Source organism: Pleurodeles waltl, chromosome 2_2 (assembly GCF_031143425.1).
Source record: "Pleurodeles waltl isolate 20211129_DDA chromosome 2_2, aPleWal1.hap1.20221129, whole genome shotgun sequence".
NCBI classification, from domain to species: domain Eukaryota; kingdom Metazoa; phylum Chordata; class Amphibia; order Caudata; family Salamandridae; genus Pleurodeles; species Pleurodeles waltl.
The window spans coordinates 648203003-648220268 of record NC_090439.1 but is presented as its reverse complement, the minus strand read 5'-3'; the positions used below and the strand labels follow the sequence as shown (position 1 = coordinate 648220268).

General features: G+C 45.1%; 1 protein-coding gene across 4 annotated transcripts in view; it reads right to left on the bottom strand.

Moving 5' to 3' along the window:
• Positions 1-1788: 1788 nt before the first annotated feature.
• CHCHD7 (coiled-coil-helix-coiled-coil-helix domain containing 7) overlaps positions 1789-17266 on the bottom strand; it is a 254313-nt gene continuing 238835 nt past the window's right edge. For all 4 annotated transcript variants that reach the window (XM_069220205.1, XM_069220203.1, XM_069220204.1 and 1 more), the window contains one exon: positions 1789-2001. In XM_069220205.1, coding sequence (XP_069076306.1) covers positions 1897-2001 — 105 coding nt within the window. In that variant the 3' untranslated portion in view covers positions 1789-1896. The remainder of the gene's footprint in view (positions 2002-17266) is intronic.

Below are 17266 nucleotides of genomic sequence, written 5' to 3'. Positions count from 1 at the left end.
CTGGCTGGGCTTAGTTGACAGCTCCTTGTGCATTCACTCAGACACACCCCAAACACAGGGTACTCAGCCTCACTTGCATACATCTGCATTTTGAATGGGTCTTCCTGGGCTGGGAGGGTGGAGGGCCTGCTCTCACACAAAGGACTGCCACACCCCCTACTGGGACCCTGGCAGACAGGATTGAACTGAAAGGGGTCCTGGTGCACTTCTTAGCCACTCTTTGAAGTCTCCCCCACTTCAAAGGCACATTTGGGCATAAAACAGGGCCTCTGCCCTACCTCATCAGACACTTGCTGGAGAAGAAACATGAATCAGAACCTGCTTCCTGCCAAAAAGAACTGCCTGGCTGCCTAAAGGACTCACCTGTCTGCTTTCTACAAAGAACTGCTGCCTTGCTGTTGCCCTGCTGCCTTGCTGAACTCTTGTCTGGCTGTAAAAGTGCTCTCCAAGGGCTTGGATAGAGCTTGCCTCCTGTTCCCTGAAGTATCAGGACCAAAAAGACTTTTCTTGTTCATTTGGACTCTTCGTGCGACGAACATTTTCGACGCACAGCTTGCTCCGCAGCGAGAAAATAGCCGCACACCGACGCGACACCTTCGGGGCGACCGGAACTTCGACGCACGGCCTCGCAAGGACAACGCCGCCCGACTTTCAGAGGGGAAATCGACACGACGCTTGCCGTGAGAACGAGAATTCCACGCACAGCCTCCCGGAACGACACGCAGCCGGAAAACAAGCCGAAGAATCCACACACAGACCCCAGGACATCTGGTAATCCTGCGACCAACAGAAAGATTGTCTGCGCGCCGGAAAACGACGCACGACTTCCCCGCGTGAAAAATGACGCAAGTCCGTGTGTGCAGGGGAGAAATCGACGCACACACCATTTTTCCACGTATCTCTTCTTCTGTGGCCCTTTGCGGAGATTTTCCACTTTAAACCAGGTACTTTGTGCTTGAAAGAGACTTTGTTTGCTTTTTAAAGACTTAAGACACTTTATATCATTTTTCAGTGATATCTCTACAATTTCACATTGCATCTTTATTCGTTTTGACCTACAATTATCCTGATAAATATTATATATTTTTCTAAACACTGTGTGGTGTATTTTTGTGGTGCTATATTGTGTTATTGTATGATTTATTGCACAAATACTTTACACATTGCCTTCTAAGTTAAGCCTTACTGCTCGTGTCAAGATACCAGAGGGTGGGCCCGGGATAATTTTGGATTGTGTGTGACTTACCCTGACTAGAGTGAGGGTTCTTGCTTGGACAGAGGGTAACCTGACTGCCAACCAAAAACCCAATTTCTAACATTAATGTTGAACACTGCATTTCAATTGATATAAGTTACAATAGCATGTGCTCATGTGATACTAACAACAATCAATATAAAGTAAGGCTCTACCTTTAAAGGCCATGCTTGCAGTTTTACTATCAATGGTTCAAATAAAGTGTGGCATAACACTGAACAATCTTTTATGGCAAGCATGAAACATTTATGGTAAATGGAAAGACTGGTGTTTCGGATAACAATTTCTCTAAACATTTTACTATGCTTCTCTGTTTCAGTATCTACATGTGCTAGGCTCGTATAAGGTTACCTCTTACAAATAAACATGCCTGTTTTAAGTTTGGGATGAAGTGTATTTAGTTATAAAAACACATGCACTGATGAAGCCGAATGCATGTTTCTATCTTCAGTGTTAGTGCTTTGTAGAGACCTCCTTGCTAAAAAATTGTCCCCAGCCAAATCAAGTCAATCAATTTCACATTAAAACACTGGTAAGTTGTTAAAGTACTCTATTATTTCAAACTCTTTAGAGGTTCTAAAGACCAAGATTAAAATAGTTGCATTCCAAAACATGTTAATTTACATAAGAAACTAGTGCCATCAGTATGGCACTCCTCCTATAGATTCCAAGATAATCTTCCGTTGTTCAGCTGTTGGCATTGTAGGTTTCACACCTTCTCGTCGCCTCTGCATCATAACCGCACTCTGGAAACACAATGTTTCATGAAACTGTTATTTCAAATAAAACGCCAATATCAATTTATTACTCGTCTATTTAAAGAAGTGTTAACAATCAAACAACCAAAATTAACATAAGAGAACTTAGACGGAAAAGCGTGAAGGAAGCAGGATCAGGCAAAATAACTCAAGTAAACACTAGACATTTGGCACATTATAGACATTGTGAAATGTTTACAATTTGAAACACTGCAAACTAGATGGAAAACCTCCAGTTTACTTCGGCTTTCTGGTTTGAACGCATTTTCACCAGTAAAACCCCACCAGAAAGGTATCTTCCCTACCATTTTGGTGCCACTGGATAGTAGCAGAGCACTACCAGTATTACATTTTTAGTGCTCTGCTGAAACATTTTTAACAGAGACGGCACACCAATGAAATTTTTCACAGAATTTCATGCAAGAAAAACTCCCACTGCGCCCCATCCTGAGACGGATTGGGCTGATGAGGCAAGATAGAACAGTGTGCCGGCCACAGGGTGTATTTTCCCTCAAAGTTCGCAGACTAGTCACAAGATCAAGCGCTGCAGGTAGCAGGGAGATGTTCCACGTCGAAGACGCAGCCTGCAGCACGAGCGGCAACTGATCGCACAGGACACATCCCAGGAGGTAAAAGCACCAACTGGTGAATCGATGGGATTGAAGATGAGAAGGTCAGAAATAGAGGGTTTCCTAACCAGGGCACCAGCAATAAAAAATAAAAATAAATCATAGTCCAGCAAAGATGATCTTTATAGTAACTCTGCCTCAGGTACTTTGTAGCAGCAGAAAACATCAGTTCAGCGGAGCCCACTGGAACATCAACCAAGTTTGTATGCAGCCCTCCATATAACTACATTATTCCAAACGTTTGCCTGTCTCATTTCCTTTAAAAAAAAAATTAAGTTGCCAGTCTCCGAGATATCATGTTTAAAAAATACATAGCTCAAAAATAAAGACCAGTCACCCAAGAATAAAGTAAGGAACGAATCTCTCAGGAGTGTGCTAGGCAGCATACATGCATGCCCTAAGACAGAGAGAAACTTGTGGTGGAATTCCAGAAGGGGAGAGGCCTACAAGTGATGAGGAAGGATTCTCACTATACTGTATGAAGGGCACATTTTCAGGTGCACAAAATATAATGGGACTTGATGTTTCACAAACAGCTTAAAGCGTATTTTATGAAAGTTAATGGATTGCATAAATAAGACATTGCAAGGATTTAGTTATCATGCATTTTCCTGTCAGTGCCGGCATGTCACTGAAAGAGGTGGGATATGATGGAGTTTTCAGCATCTCTTGATGCAAATTACTATTTCCATTCTAACGATTCAGCTGAATCAAAACGTGTGTTTTACCTGTGCTGACTTTTCTCTTTAACTTGTTGCACAGAAGTGCCCCTTCCTCAGTGTCTTCCTAACCCTATCAGTGCTTCTGCATGATAATCTGCTGAGCCCCACCCACAATGGTCTTTCTGATCACAACTATGTCCCTAAGTCTTTAAAGCAGTCCACTCAACGTTTTTATTTAGAGAGTATTGTCCCTGCCTCTGTGGCAGTTTTTCCTCGTGTAGCAGGCCAGCCTCTTCCATATTGCTGACGCAATGTGCATGTAGCGCCGCTACGTCTTACTGTCCCTAAATGTAATGGAGGTGATGGCACTCCATGTATTCAGAAGAGCATTAACTGAAAAGTCACACGCCACTGCATTTCAGCATGACATAGCAGTCGGAACGGTTTGTTAGACCCACCACTAAAAGAGCAGAAAATACTACAGACCAGCACAATGCTTCATATGGTCTCTGCTCTTCTTCTAAACTTTATGCCTCAGTCCTTCCCGCCTCTCAGCTATCCTCTAAACCCTGTCACTCATAGCCTGCAAGCAAACATATGGACTTAGTTAAGTACAGCTCACATCTTCTTTGTCACACTTTGTGGGCCTTGTATGTAGGGATGCTAGTAATGTCTGGTGAGGGTGTCTGTCTGTTACTTCAGGAGTCATTATGGGTCTGCACTTCAGCCTCCAACTCCGTTCCTCCATGGTAAGATATGCAAATCTGAATTGAAAATGTGTTAAAGCTCTGGAGGCTGACAAAACAGCATATTATTTCAGTAAAATCCTAGAGGCGGAGAACTCAGGCCGAGAAGTCTTTAGAGCAGTTAAAGATTTGTTTTCTCTCTTTTTCTAAAATGAAGATTGATGCTTCTACAGAGCTTTGTTTCTTTTGCAGCATTGTTTTACCGAAAGATAAACATTAACAGTAAAAACTTTATTAGTGAGAGTATGAGAGCAGAGCACCCGTGCATCGTTCATTATGCTACACCACACATAATACTTTCATGTACCATTAGAGGTGATTGTAATGAAAGCGTCAATACTAACAATAAAATGGGGTTACCCACAGTCCACCTTATGCTATCTTTTAGCAGTGGATTCTTTGGCACCTGTCATTACAGATATGTGCAGTCTGCCTTTAACAGTGGACGAATGCGCCAATTCTTCCAATCCTAAAGAAATATACTTGCTCCAATTGTCAAACTGTAGGCCTGTCTCAAATTTACCGTTTTTGATTTGCTGTAAATCTATACAGTAGCATTAAAAAAATTAAGGTTTAGAGATATTTGTATATCTGGACAGTTTGGTTTGAGGGACCCTAAAATAACCTGGTCCCTCAAACCCAACTGCCCAGAAATGTCCCTACGGAGCATTTTTAAGTCTCAAACCAGCCGGGAGCAAGCAAGCCTTCCTGCCTGCATGAGTGCGGGCAGGGAAGACAAGTCTCCTCCCACTCAGAGGAAGATTTAATCATGCTTCCAGCGGGTAGGAGCAAACTAATGTTTTTGGCATGGAAAGAGAAATTGTTCCTGCCTGGAGGGAGCATAGACAGAATCCTGATTCTGCCAGACGGGAGCAATGCCGGCTCGGGAACTATGCAGGGAGCCGGGTGGGCATCGGGCCCAAATAGGGTCGGGGAGGAGGACCCACACCCCTCACCTTAATTATAGAGTTTGACCTTGGGTAAGATAAGGGGTATAACATTCACTAAACTCCCTCCAATACTGCTGCAATAGCATGGCAGACAATACAATAAAAGACCGGTAATGTAATGATTGCTTAATCTGAGAGTATGATTGTGAAAAGCAGTTTTACCTGGTCGAAATTATTTCCCATCTAGTGATTTGCAAGTGTGATCTAAGAATTGAGAGTCAACCCCTTTTCTCTATCATGTCAAATCACCTCATACCCCTTTGGAATTGCTGCATAGAGATCCAGGTCTGAGCAATCCTACAACCAAGTTTCAGTAAGACACAATATATCTAGTTTCTTTGACTCCAAAAGGACCAAAAAAACAAATACAAAAAACCCTTACCTTTCCTGTTTCACCTCCCCATCTCCGAATAGCTCCTCATCTGCAGGGACAGGCTGATGCTTACAGCCTGCCCTGCGTCCAATCCAACAGCTACTTTAACAGAGGTAGGATTGGACGGAGCGTCCTGGCTGGGTGCTCTGAGGCGGAGTGGGAGCCTTTGCCTGCTCTCTCCAATCTGGCACTGCGTTGCCGGGTTGGACAGAGCCTACTGTGCACGTATGTTTGGCCGGCCTGAGACGGCCGGCCAAACACAGATGTGCACTGAGGGGGAGCCCTGTCACACCTGTGGCCCCACCCCTTTTGCAGTAAAAGCATAATAAACAAAGTTTATTATGTTTTTACTGCAAATGTTTTGCAGCTGCTGCATGTGGGGGAGCAACACTACTCCGCCATAGCGGATGAGCAGCCCCTGGAGAGGGGTGGATTGGATTGGAGTTTAGTGGGGTGAGGTGGAATGAAATGGGATGAGGTGGTTGGAACTGGGGTGGAGTGGATTAGATTGATTTGGGGTGGGTGGTTCGGAGTGGAGTGCTATAGCTGGGGTGGGGTGGATTAGACTGAGTGGGGTGGATTGGATTCACTGGATTGGAGTGGAGTGACGTGGATTGGTTGGCTCGATGGGTTGGAGTGGGCTGGATGGGTGCGAGGCGGCGAACTGGATTGGGACAGAGTAGGTGGATTGGAGTAGTGGGGTGAATTGGACTGGAGTCGAATGGGGTGAGGTGGATCAAAATGGGATGAGGTGGAAGGAACTGGGGTGGGTGGTTTAGACTGAAGTGCTATAGCTGAAGTGGGGTGGATTAGACTGGACTGAAGTATGGAGGATTGGATTTGCTGGACTGGCGCAGGGTGTACTGGACTGGAGTGAAGTGGATTGGTTAGCTGGATGGATTGAATTGGAGCGGGCGAGCTGGATGGGTTGGAGAGGGCAGAGCTGGATTGGGACAGAGTGGGTGGACTGGAGTAGAGTGTGGTGGACTGGAATGGGGTGTGGTGGATGGATTGGACTGGGTGAACTGGGATGGGGTGGGGTGGATTGGGTTGCAGTGGATTGGAGTGGGGAAAGCTGGCTGGATTGGTTTGGAGTGCGCTGGACTGGGATGGGCTAGATTAGGTTAGAGTGGAGTGGGTGGATTGAAATGGGATGAACTGACTAGGTAGACTGGGGTGTGTTGGATTGGGGTGGGGTGGACTGGATAGGCATGTGGTGTATTCGAGTGGTATGGAGTACGGTGGGGTGGATTGAACTGAGTGTGGTGGATTGGCTTGGGGTGGGTTGGAGTGGGTTTTGGACTGGAGTGATTGGGAGGGATGGACTGGATTGAATTGGGGTAGATTACAGTTGTTCGGAGGGGTGGATTGAACTTGTGTAAGGTAGATTAATGTGGACTGTATTGGAGTGGGATGTACTGGGGTGGTGTGGGAGGACTGGAGTAGGGTGGATATGATTTGAGTGGGGTGGGATGGACTGCAGGGAGGTGAGTTAGAATGGACTTGAAGGGGGTTGGACTGGAGTAGGGTAGGTTGGATAGGAGTAGGGTGAGCTGGACTGGGTTGGGTTGGACTGGGATGGATTGAGTGGGGTGGATAGGACTGGAGTGAAGTGGATCAGGCTGTAGTAGAGTGGACTAGAGTGGGGTGGATAGGATTGGAGTGGGGTGGACTGGACTAGGCTGGATTGAGGTGGGGTGGACTGGACTGTAGTGGGGTGAATTGGGATTGAGTGGGGTAGACTGATAGAGGTGAGATGGACTGGATTGGAATGGGGCAGATTGTTATGGATTGGAGTAGGGCAGGGTGGAGTGGTTAAGTTTGGAGTGGAGCAGGTTGTTTTGGATTGTATTTGGGTGGACTACAGTGGGGTGGATTTGGTTGGTGTGGGGTGGACTGGGATGGAGTGGGCCGATTGGATTTGGGTGAGGTGGACTAGATTGAAGTAGGGCGTACTTTTTTTTGGATTGGAGTGATGCAGATTTGAGTAGGAAATAATTTTGGATTGGAGTTAGGCAGATTGTTTTGGATTAATGTCGAGCAGACTGGAGTGAGGCAACTGGAGTGCAACTGATTGCTTTGGATTGGAGTGGGGAAGATTGTTTAGGGTGGACTGGAGCGAGGTGTATTGGGCTAGTGCGAGGTGGACTGGATGGAAGTGGGGTGAATTGTGATGGAGTGGGGTGAATTGTGATGGAGTGGGGTGAATTGTGATGGAGTGGAGTGGATTGTATTGGAGTAGGGTGTATTGTTTTTGGATTGAAGTGGGGCATTTGGGGTGGTGCGGATTGGAGTGGGACAGATTCTTTTGGCCTGGAGTTGGGCTGACTGGAGAGGGGAAAATTGGAGTGGGGCAGATAGGAGTGGGGCATATTATTTTGGATGGGAGAGTGGCAGATTGGCGTGGGAGAGTGTTTTGAAGTGGGGTGTGGCAAACTGGAGTGGGGAGGATTAGAGTGGGGTGGACAGGAGTGGGGCAGATTGTTTTGGATTGGAGTGGGGCAGATTATTTTGGATTGGAGTGGGGCAGATTGAAGTGCAGCAGATTGCAGTAGGGAGATTGTTTTGGATTTGGGCAGATTGTTTTATATTGAAGTGGAGCAGACTGGAGTGAGGTAGATGGGGGTGGGGCAGATATAGCTTTGGATTGGAGTGGGGTAGATTGTATTTGGGTGGATTGGAGAGGATTGGAGTAGGGCGCATTGTTTTTGGATTGAGTGGGACAGACTGGAGTGGGGCATACTGTTTTGGATTGGGGCAGATGGTTTTGGATTGGAATGGTGCAGATTGGAATGAGACATTGTTTTGGATTCGAGTGAGACAGATTTCTCTGGACTGGAGTGAGGCAGATGGGAGTGGGACAGATTGTTTTGGATTGGAGAAGATTGTTTAGGATTGCAGTGCGGTAGATAGGAGTGGGGCATATTATTTTGAATTGGAGTGTGGCAGATTGGAGTGGGACGGATTGGCGTGAGGTGGACAGGAGTGGGGCAGATTGTTTTGGTTTGGAGTAGGGCAGATTGTTTTGGACTGGTGTGGTACAGACTGTCTTGGAGTGAAGCGGACTGCAGTGGGGGAGAGTGTTTTGGTTTGGGGCAAGTGGTTTTGGATTGGAATGGTGCAGATTGGAATGAGACATTGTTTTGGATTGGAGTGGGACAGACTGTTTGGAATTTGAGTGGGGCAGATTGCAGTGGGGAGACTGTTTTGGATTGGGGCAGATGGTACTGTATTGCAGTGGGGCAGACTGGAGTGGGGTAGATGGGAGTGGGCAGACTGTTTTGGATTAGAGTGGAGCGAACTGGAGTGGGGTAGATTAGATCGGAGTGGGTTGTGAGGACTGGAGTGGGATTGGCTGGATTGGGGTAAATGGTTTGGATTAGAGTGGGGTGGATTGGAGAGGGGTAAAATGGGGTAGGATTGGAGTGGGGTGGATTGGGGTATACTGTAAAATTATGTGTTAAAGCATAATTTCGTAAATTACATAATAAAAAACAATATTGTGTTGCAATATTTCAAACAAGATAATCATTATCTTTTGAGAAGAGCACCCCCAGAAGAAAAAACAAAATTAAAAATGAGTGGAAACTGAGAAAAGATGACTTGGCAAAATAAACGAAAGTTAGCTATAAAAAATAATAATAATAAAAAAAAAAACTTGGCAATTTGGTTTGCCCTATTGGGCACATTTGTACCAGTCACACACCTTTTGTTTGTAGAGCACTAGAAATTAAAAAGAACAAAATAGCACCACAATCACGTTGGGAGCAGCGGATGGGCACTGATTAAGATGAATCAATCTGTGCTTGGTCCCTGTGCCACAGAGAAGAACAGAAATGTTGGGAGGCCTGAAGGGGACAAATTACAAGGTTGTAAAGAACAGTGCCAGGCAAACCAACAAATGGTGAGCAATAGGAGGGGCTCCAAGCCCTTTACTGTACACAAAAAGGCCTTGCAAGCACTCAGAAGCTCAACCCTAAAAAAGCAATCCACCTTCAATAGCCTCTCTGTTAAATGACCTCATGAAGGTAGTTTTTATTTTTGCCATACTAGTTTCAAAACAAATATTGGCAAGACTATTAGGCCAACAAAGCTAAATGGCCAGTGCCTTTCTGGGCTTTGTCCATGCTTCTTTTGTCTTGGGTTTCTGCAAAACCTTACTGTTGGGGAAGCTGCTGGGCCCTGATCAATGTAAAATGATATACTACATCCTTTTAATTTTTTTGGAACCACTGGCCAATACTAGATGATGTAGAGGGCGGAAAAAATGTGTTAATGATAACAGACTAAAGGATGAAAAGGGATGGCTAAAAGGCCCCAAAAGCATAGAGTATGAATCATTTAGTGCAATCAAAATGTCTTGGCTAATACAATATCTAAATAAAATGTCCTCACAGTGAACATTAGTAAACAGAAACCTAGTTAATTTATTCTACCTACAACTCAAGTTTTTGCAGGAGGCTGGCCTGGCTTATAGTGGGTACCAATGGAACTTACACCTTGTGCCAGGTCTAGTTATCCCTTATTAGTAGATTCGTAGTGTTCTAGCAGCTTAGGCTGATAGAGGTAGCTATAGCAGAGCAGCTTAGGCTGAACTAAGACATGCAAAGCTCCTACTACACCACTTATATAGGTACTATATCATAAGAAAGACAATACTCCGGATTACTAAAAATAAAGGTACTTTATTTTAGTGACAATGTGCCAAAAATATCTCAGAGGCTATACCCCCTTGAGAGGTAAGTAAAATACACAAAATATACACACAAACCAAAATCAGGTAAGAAAAACAGTCCGAAAGTAATGCAAACACTGTAGAATACAAAAGTATGCAATGGGCCTAGGGGCAACACAAGTCATTCTAAGAAAGTGGAATGCGAACCACGAATGGGCCCTTAGAGTGTAAGAAAACACTCAGGGTGTCCAATATATCCCACCCCAAGACCCTGGAAAGTAGGAGTAAAGTACTACTATTTCCCCAGAAACACACTAAAGTCGTGATACGGGATTTTGCAGAGACCACAACAGACTGCAAAGCACTGAAGACAGATTCCTGGACCTGAGGACCTGCAAAGGAAGGGGACCAAGTCCAAGAGTCGCAAAAGTGTCCAGGGTGGGCAGGAGCACACTAAACCCCGGATGAAGGTGCAAAATGACTGCCTCCGGATGGAAGAAGCTGAAGATTCTGCAACAACAAAAGGTGTCAGGAACTTCTCCTTTGTGCAGAAGATGTCCCACGGAGTGCTGGAGGATGAAGAGTTGTTACCGCAAACAGGCCTTGCTAGCTGCAAGAGTCGCGGTTGAAGAAAAAGGGTGCTGCCCGGGCCCAGGAAGAACTCTGCCACTTGGGAAAGGAGGCAGAGGGGGCCCTCAGCAACGTAGAGAGCCCACGCACAAGCAGGAAGCACCCGCAGAAGTCCTTGCACAAGGGTTCTAGAAGTCTGCACACAGCAGTCGTCTAAACACTGCAGAAGAGGGTCCCATGAGACCCGAGATCAACTCAGGGAGCTGAGCATCGCAGGACAGAGTACTGGGGACCTAGGCTTGGCTGTGCATGCAGGATTTCATGGAAATGTGCCCAGAAGCCCTTGTAACTGCAGTTCAAGTGGTGTACAGGATTACTGTCTAAGGAGAGGGGAGGGAAGGACTTACCTCCTCCAAATCTGAACAGTTGGACAACTGGACAATCTGGGTCACTTGGGTCCACCACCTGTGTTCCAGGGGCCACGTTCGTCAGGATGAGACGGGTCCCAGAGTACCGGTGACACTGAAGTTTAGTGCCTGCTGAAGCAGGGGGAAGATTCCGTCAACTCACAGGAGATTTCTTTGTGGCTTCCAGTGCAGGATGAAGGCAGGCAGCCCCCAAACCATGCACCACCACGAAACAGTCGAGAAAGCCAGCAGGATTAGGTGCTGCAATGTCGCTGGTAGTCTTCTTGCTACTTTGTTGCAGTTTTGCAGGCGTCCTGGAACAGTCAGCTGTCAATCCTTGGCAGAAGTCGAAGAGAGAGGTGCAGAGGAACTCTGGTGAATTCTTACAAGTCGTTATCTGAGGAAAAGCCCACAGGAGAGACCCTAAATAGCCCTCAGAGGAGGATTGGCCACCTAGTCAGGTAAGCACCTATCAGGAGGGGTCTCTGACATCACCTGCTGGCACTGGCCACTCAGAGGCCTCCAGAGTGCCCTCACACCTCTGGAAACAGGATGGCAGAGGTCTGGGACACACTGGAGGAGCTCTGGGCACCACCCTTGGGGAGGTGATGGAAAAAGGGGGGTGGTCACTCCCCTTTCCTTTGTCCAGTTTTGCGCTAGAGGAGGGACTGGGGATTCCCTAAACCGGTGTAGACTGGCTTATGCAAGGAGGGCACCATCTTTGCCCTTCAAAGCATTTCCAGAGGCTGGTAGAGGCTACCCCTCCCCAGCCTTTAACACCTATTTCCAAAGGGAAAGGGTATAACACCCTCTCTCAGAGGAAATTCTTTGTTCTGCCTTCCTGGGACTGGGCTGCCCAGAACCCAGGAGGGCAGAACCCTGTTTGTGGGGTGGCAGCAGCGGTAGCTGCAGAGAAAAACCCATAGAGCTGGTTTGGCAGTACCTGGGGTCCATAGTGGAGCCCCAGGGGTGTATGGAATTGGTTCCCCAATACCAGATTTGGCATTGGGGGGGGGGGGGGGGGGGGGAAGGGGGGAGGAACAATACCATGATCTTAGACATGTTACATGGCCATATTCGGCGTTACCATTGTGAAGCTACATATAGGTACTGACCTATATGTAGTGAACACGTGTAATGGTGTCCCTGCACTCACAAAGTTCGGGGAAATGGACCACAACGATGTGGGGGCACTTTTGCTAGTGCAAGGGTGCCCTAACACTTAGTAACTTTGCACCTAACCTTCAGCAAGTGAAGGTTAGACATATCGGTGACTTATAAGTTACTTAAGTGCAGTGAAAATGGCTGTGAAATAACGTGTACATTATTTCACTCAGGCTGCAGTGGCAGTCCTGTGTAAAGGTTTGTCTGAGCTCGCTATGGGTGGCAAAATAAATGCTTCAGCCCATAAGGATCTCCTGGAACCACAATACCCTGGGTACCATATACTAGGTAATTATAAGAGTGTTCCAATGTGCCAATTGAAATTGGTAAAAGTGGTCACTAGCCTATAGTGACAAATTTAAAGGCAGAGAGAGCATAAGCACTGAGGTTCTGATTAGCAGAGCCTCGGTGACACAGTCAGTCACTACACAGGTATACACATCCAGGCCACAAACTATGACCACTGGGGTCCTGCTAGCAGGATCCGAGTGAGACAGGCAAAAACAAACTTACATACATGTAAAAATGGGGGGTTAACATGCCAGGCAAGATGGTACTTTCCTACATTTTTGTAGTTTGTTTACAAAGCGTCAGCAACCTTATCACTGCTGTGAATGCTGTAGTCAAAAAGGTGACATACAGCGATCTCAGATTGACTTTACACTGCAACTTCAATATATGAGCTCTGTGTGTTATCAATCCAAGAGTAATTGCTATCAACCCCATATTGGCTATAGAAATAATGCCAAGCCTTAAAAACACGGATATGCAAGGACTATAATGTGCGGTCCTATCCGAAAAATGATATGGTTAAAGACTCTAAAGGCTCGTTTGATTATTGAATCTAAACATTTGTTTCACTTACCACGCAGAAGCCATTTGCCATTAAATGGGTCGGATCTAAATTTGGGCAAAAGTGGTGAGGCTGCTGCGATCGAAATTGTAGATTTACTTTGAGTTCGATATACATAGTTTTCACCTGGTTGAGGGTAAGTGGGTAGTAGCGAAACAAATACCATAACATTAAGGGATAGAAAAGGAAATATAGAAATACATATTTAAAAAAAGGAATATAGGAGATGGTAAATACTACAGTAAAAAAATACGTATAAAAACTCTAAAGAAATCTCATTTCCTTTTATTAATCCAGTATTCCACGTCGTGGCTAAGTGATGACCTAAACTGATTTAATTTATATTTACATTTTTTTAGGTTCCCCCACAAAGGAGAGTCATATTATTGTAGGTTTGGCCCTTTGCTTCCGCCTTCCATTCTAATGCATGAAGGATAATTTTTCATCTTTAAAGAATATTCAAACCTCAGACATTAATTCATTATCTCATACATGAATGTTCTACGCCATTTCAATTTAATGATGTATTTTATTGTTCCCCAGTGTTCACATCCGAGCCGGACTAACATGGATGTCCGTTATCTCTTTGATGGAAATGGCCTGAGCCTCGATGGCCGCTCGAAGTCTCAATCTTTCCTGACGTTGGGTGGCATTTGCTGCCTTACCAATGTTTCCTCATTTTCAGTGTCTGTAAGCTTCTCTATCATGCCACTGCAGCAAAGCATGGCATTTAAAACCTTCACCCTGTGTGTTTTACATCGAGCTCAATCTGCACTTTCCCTCCAGTGGGAAAGGAGCAGTGGGCAGGACATTTTTACTCCGGATGTTTCACAGCCCATTCACCTGCCTATCTCAGCTGAACATGAATTGCTTTGCAGCGACCCTCTTTTTTTGTCCAACCACTGGAGTAGCAAACCTTAACCGCCGCTCTCATCGGTGTTGTCCATTCACTCAAGGCCATTCTCTCAGATTGTCCCACAATTGACACTTTGCAGGAAATTATTTGTCGTTTGCACTTAATAAACACAGCAAACAAGTATCAACGAGACCGTGCAATTATTAATATGACAACAAAGGTACAGCTAGGTTTACTGAATTACAGGAGCGAACCGCAATGGTGGGCCCGGACTACGCTACAGGTGGGGACAATGCCTGGCAACATGGGAGGGGCAGGGGAGCCTTTTGCCGCTGGTGCTTTTTTTTTTCTTGATTTTGCACAATCAAAGCATCTAGCACGCTTAGCAATCATTGGCTGGCAGGGGTCAGCAGGGTCGCCTAGGGGGCCGGCAGGGGCACAGGTGGAGGCATTTAACCCTGGCCTGGAATCTGTTGCACCCACGTAGCCGTGGTCAGTGCTGTGCCCTTTCCGACCGCCAATGCGATCCCTTTATTGGAGGAGCAATTTTGTTGACCCACCCATCCCAATTTTATTCCACGTGATATCATTTGTGTTTGGGTTACTGGGGTTTGTTTAGAGGTCACATTTCATCTACTCAATATCTATGCATCTGTATGACGGATTTATTGCGGTGAAGGGGTCTGGTTTGGCCACAAATCTGGTAGGCACCTGGCAGCAGGGGACAAGAAGGCAGGCGATTTCCTGATGCATTTGGTTTTCAACTACAGGCAGAATAACTATGGATTTTGAGGCAGGACCAGGGACATCTGCTACAACGATTGTTCTTGGCTCTACGGGTACTTTAGGACACTGTACTGACATAGTGGGGAGTGGGACCATGTGCTAGGGGACCACCATCAGGCCCGGTTGCCAGGGGGTTGCTCTGGCATGGATGATTTTGGGTTCAGCTAGCTTGCTGACCCGTGGGTTCTCACTCTGAGGGGGATATTATTTCTATATATATATATATATATATATATATAAATAATGAAAGAGTAAAGTGGCTAGCACTCAGGCTTGCTAGTCTTTCAGTGCTCTAAGGACCAGGGGGTGGCCAAACTTGTCCAATAATCTACTGTTAGTTGATTTATGTTAGTTGACTTATGTCCAGTTCAGTTTTGTGCAAACATTTCCTTTTTGTAATTTTTCTCAGTGTTGATTGAATCGAAAGTGTGGCATACTAATATGTTACTATTTGTAATAAAAATGGCCTAAGAGTTGTTTCTCAAAACGCAAACCTATCTGTCTCAGGTCAATTTCTATCAGAGCCTTTCTCCAAGTGTGGTTGGAGGGAGGAAGGGAGTGCGTGCCACAGGCAAGGCATGGGAGAAGTATCACAGATCCCCAGCCTGTAGACATGGAAACAGGCAGCCACATGATGGGTCTGATACAACCCTGACAAAATAACTTGCAGTTCTTAAAATGCCAATGCTCCCCATCCTAACAAGGTATTTTTAATAACTGCAATATAATACACATTAAACACATTAGTTCATAAAAGAGATTGCCACTGAATGGCTGCATAAACAGCACAAGAAAAATGGCTACGATAATCAACATGCCGATCTTGTGGATTGCAGTGCTACGACTTAGCTGTGTACCCCCACAGCTTACTTGTTTTTCAATAGGTAGCTTGCTTTTCTACGTAAAAACCACACAAGTGTCAGAAAAAGAAAAGAACACCAACGACACTAAATGAAGGTTATTAGAGTATGACCCCACGCAAGCAGATATTTACACTCTCCAAAACCGTCCACACTTTTTTTATGCCCCACACCATTTATCAATCTCTATCCTTCCCACCACTATCGTCCTCTTGGTCGGTCCTATATTTAGGCAGACAGAAAAATGATACTATCAATGTAATAAATGTCAAATTACAAGATAAATCGGCGATTCACCTGAAAATTCGGTATATCTGGCAGATCGTGTTTCAAGCCTAGATACAATACGTGTACTCGCATAACATTAGCATGTCACAGAATTTGAATATTGTTAATTCTGTTGCAGCTGATGAGATTTGGTGGAACCGGTATGCACCCATTCATGCGCCTTTTATGATTCATCTGGCCATCCATCTATCACTTATTCAACCATTCATCCATACACTCACCCATTAATCATCTATGCATTCAGTCACTCATAAATCCATGCACTCACTTATCCACCGGACGGTTTACAAATTTACATTCTACCATTCATTAACCCCAACACATACTTGCCAATCGATGAAGAATTGACAGCAGGTAGCAAATTGCCAGAATTATTAAATTTGGCAATTTCTTAATTTTGAATAAATCCCCCCCCCCCCCCCCCCATGTTGTTGTTTTAGATCATGAGTGGCATTTACTGTAAAGATACTTAAATTATTTTTAATCCTCTTTAGAATGTTTTGTTTGAGGTCCGAGCAGTACTCAGCTCAGAAAATGTTAAATCTTCATATCCTTTTCTTAAGTTTTATAGATTTCCCCATCTCCTCTGGTTTCCAGATACCTTTATATGTGTCACTTTCAACATGTAGGATTGCCTCCTCTGCAGGACAGGCTGCAGACCAACACAAAACCACTTACATAGAAGACTCAATAGGTCGAAGCTTATCAGTGGCTACTTGCTGAGTTGTGCGTATGGGGAAGCAGCAGAGATAAAGAGATGTCTCATTTTGGAACAAGCTTGAACTATGTTCCATATGCCAAAGCCAAACTGCAATGGCTACAGGTTATACCAAAGCAAATGCTGCCATGGTGTAGGCTGTGGGCTAATCATTTTGCAGAAGCAATTTGTAATAATCATTTAATTCACCTTTATGTTCTTTTCCCCAAAAGATGAAGCAGTTATGCCCAGATGTGGACGCCTATCCCACTGACAGTACAAAGATAAGCTACACCTCACTGACCAAGTCCAAAGTAAATAATCAAGGTAAAACATGTATATGGTGCCTTTTTGTTTTATTCTGTATGTTACCTCATTTTGAGTTCAGAAGTACTTCTTGCGCCTTCTGTATTGGCACACAAGAACTTAAAAAGTATCTAGATTGCGGCCTTCATTTTTTATCTGTGGGTGTGGGGAGCCACATGACCTGGTTTCAAGGATGTCCTGCATTTACCCTGGGGATGAGCACATTAAATGCTGAGAATAAGTGGAAGGAGAAGTGGGTACGCCTATGATAGAAACTAATGCTTTCACTACTGGAGCTCCATCTGAGATTGTCATGTTCTACAAGAAAAGCCAGGAGGCAACAGGAATCTTATAAAACCCACATCCCTCCCACAATTCTAACAGGTTCGTAAGTAAACTCACACAGTGTTTTTTTGCTGCAAAGGTAATTT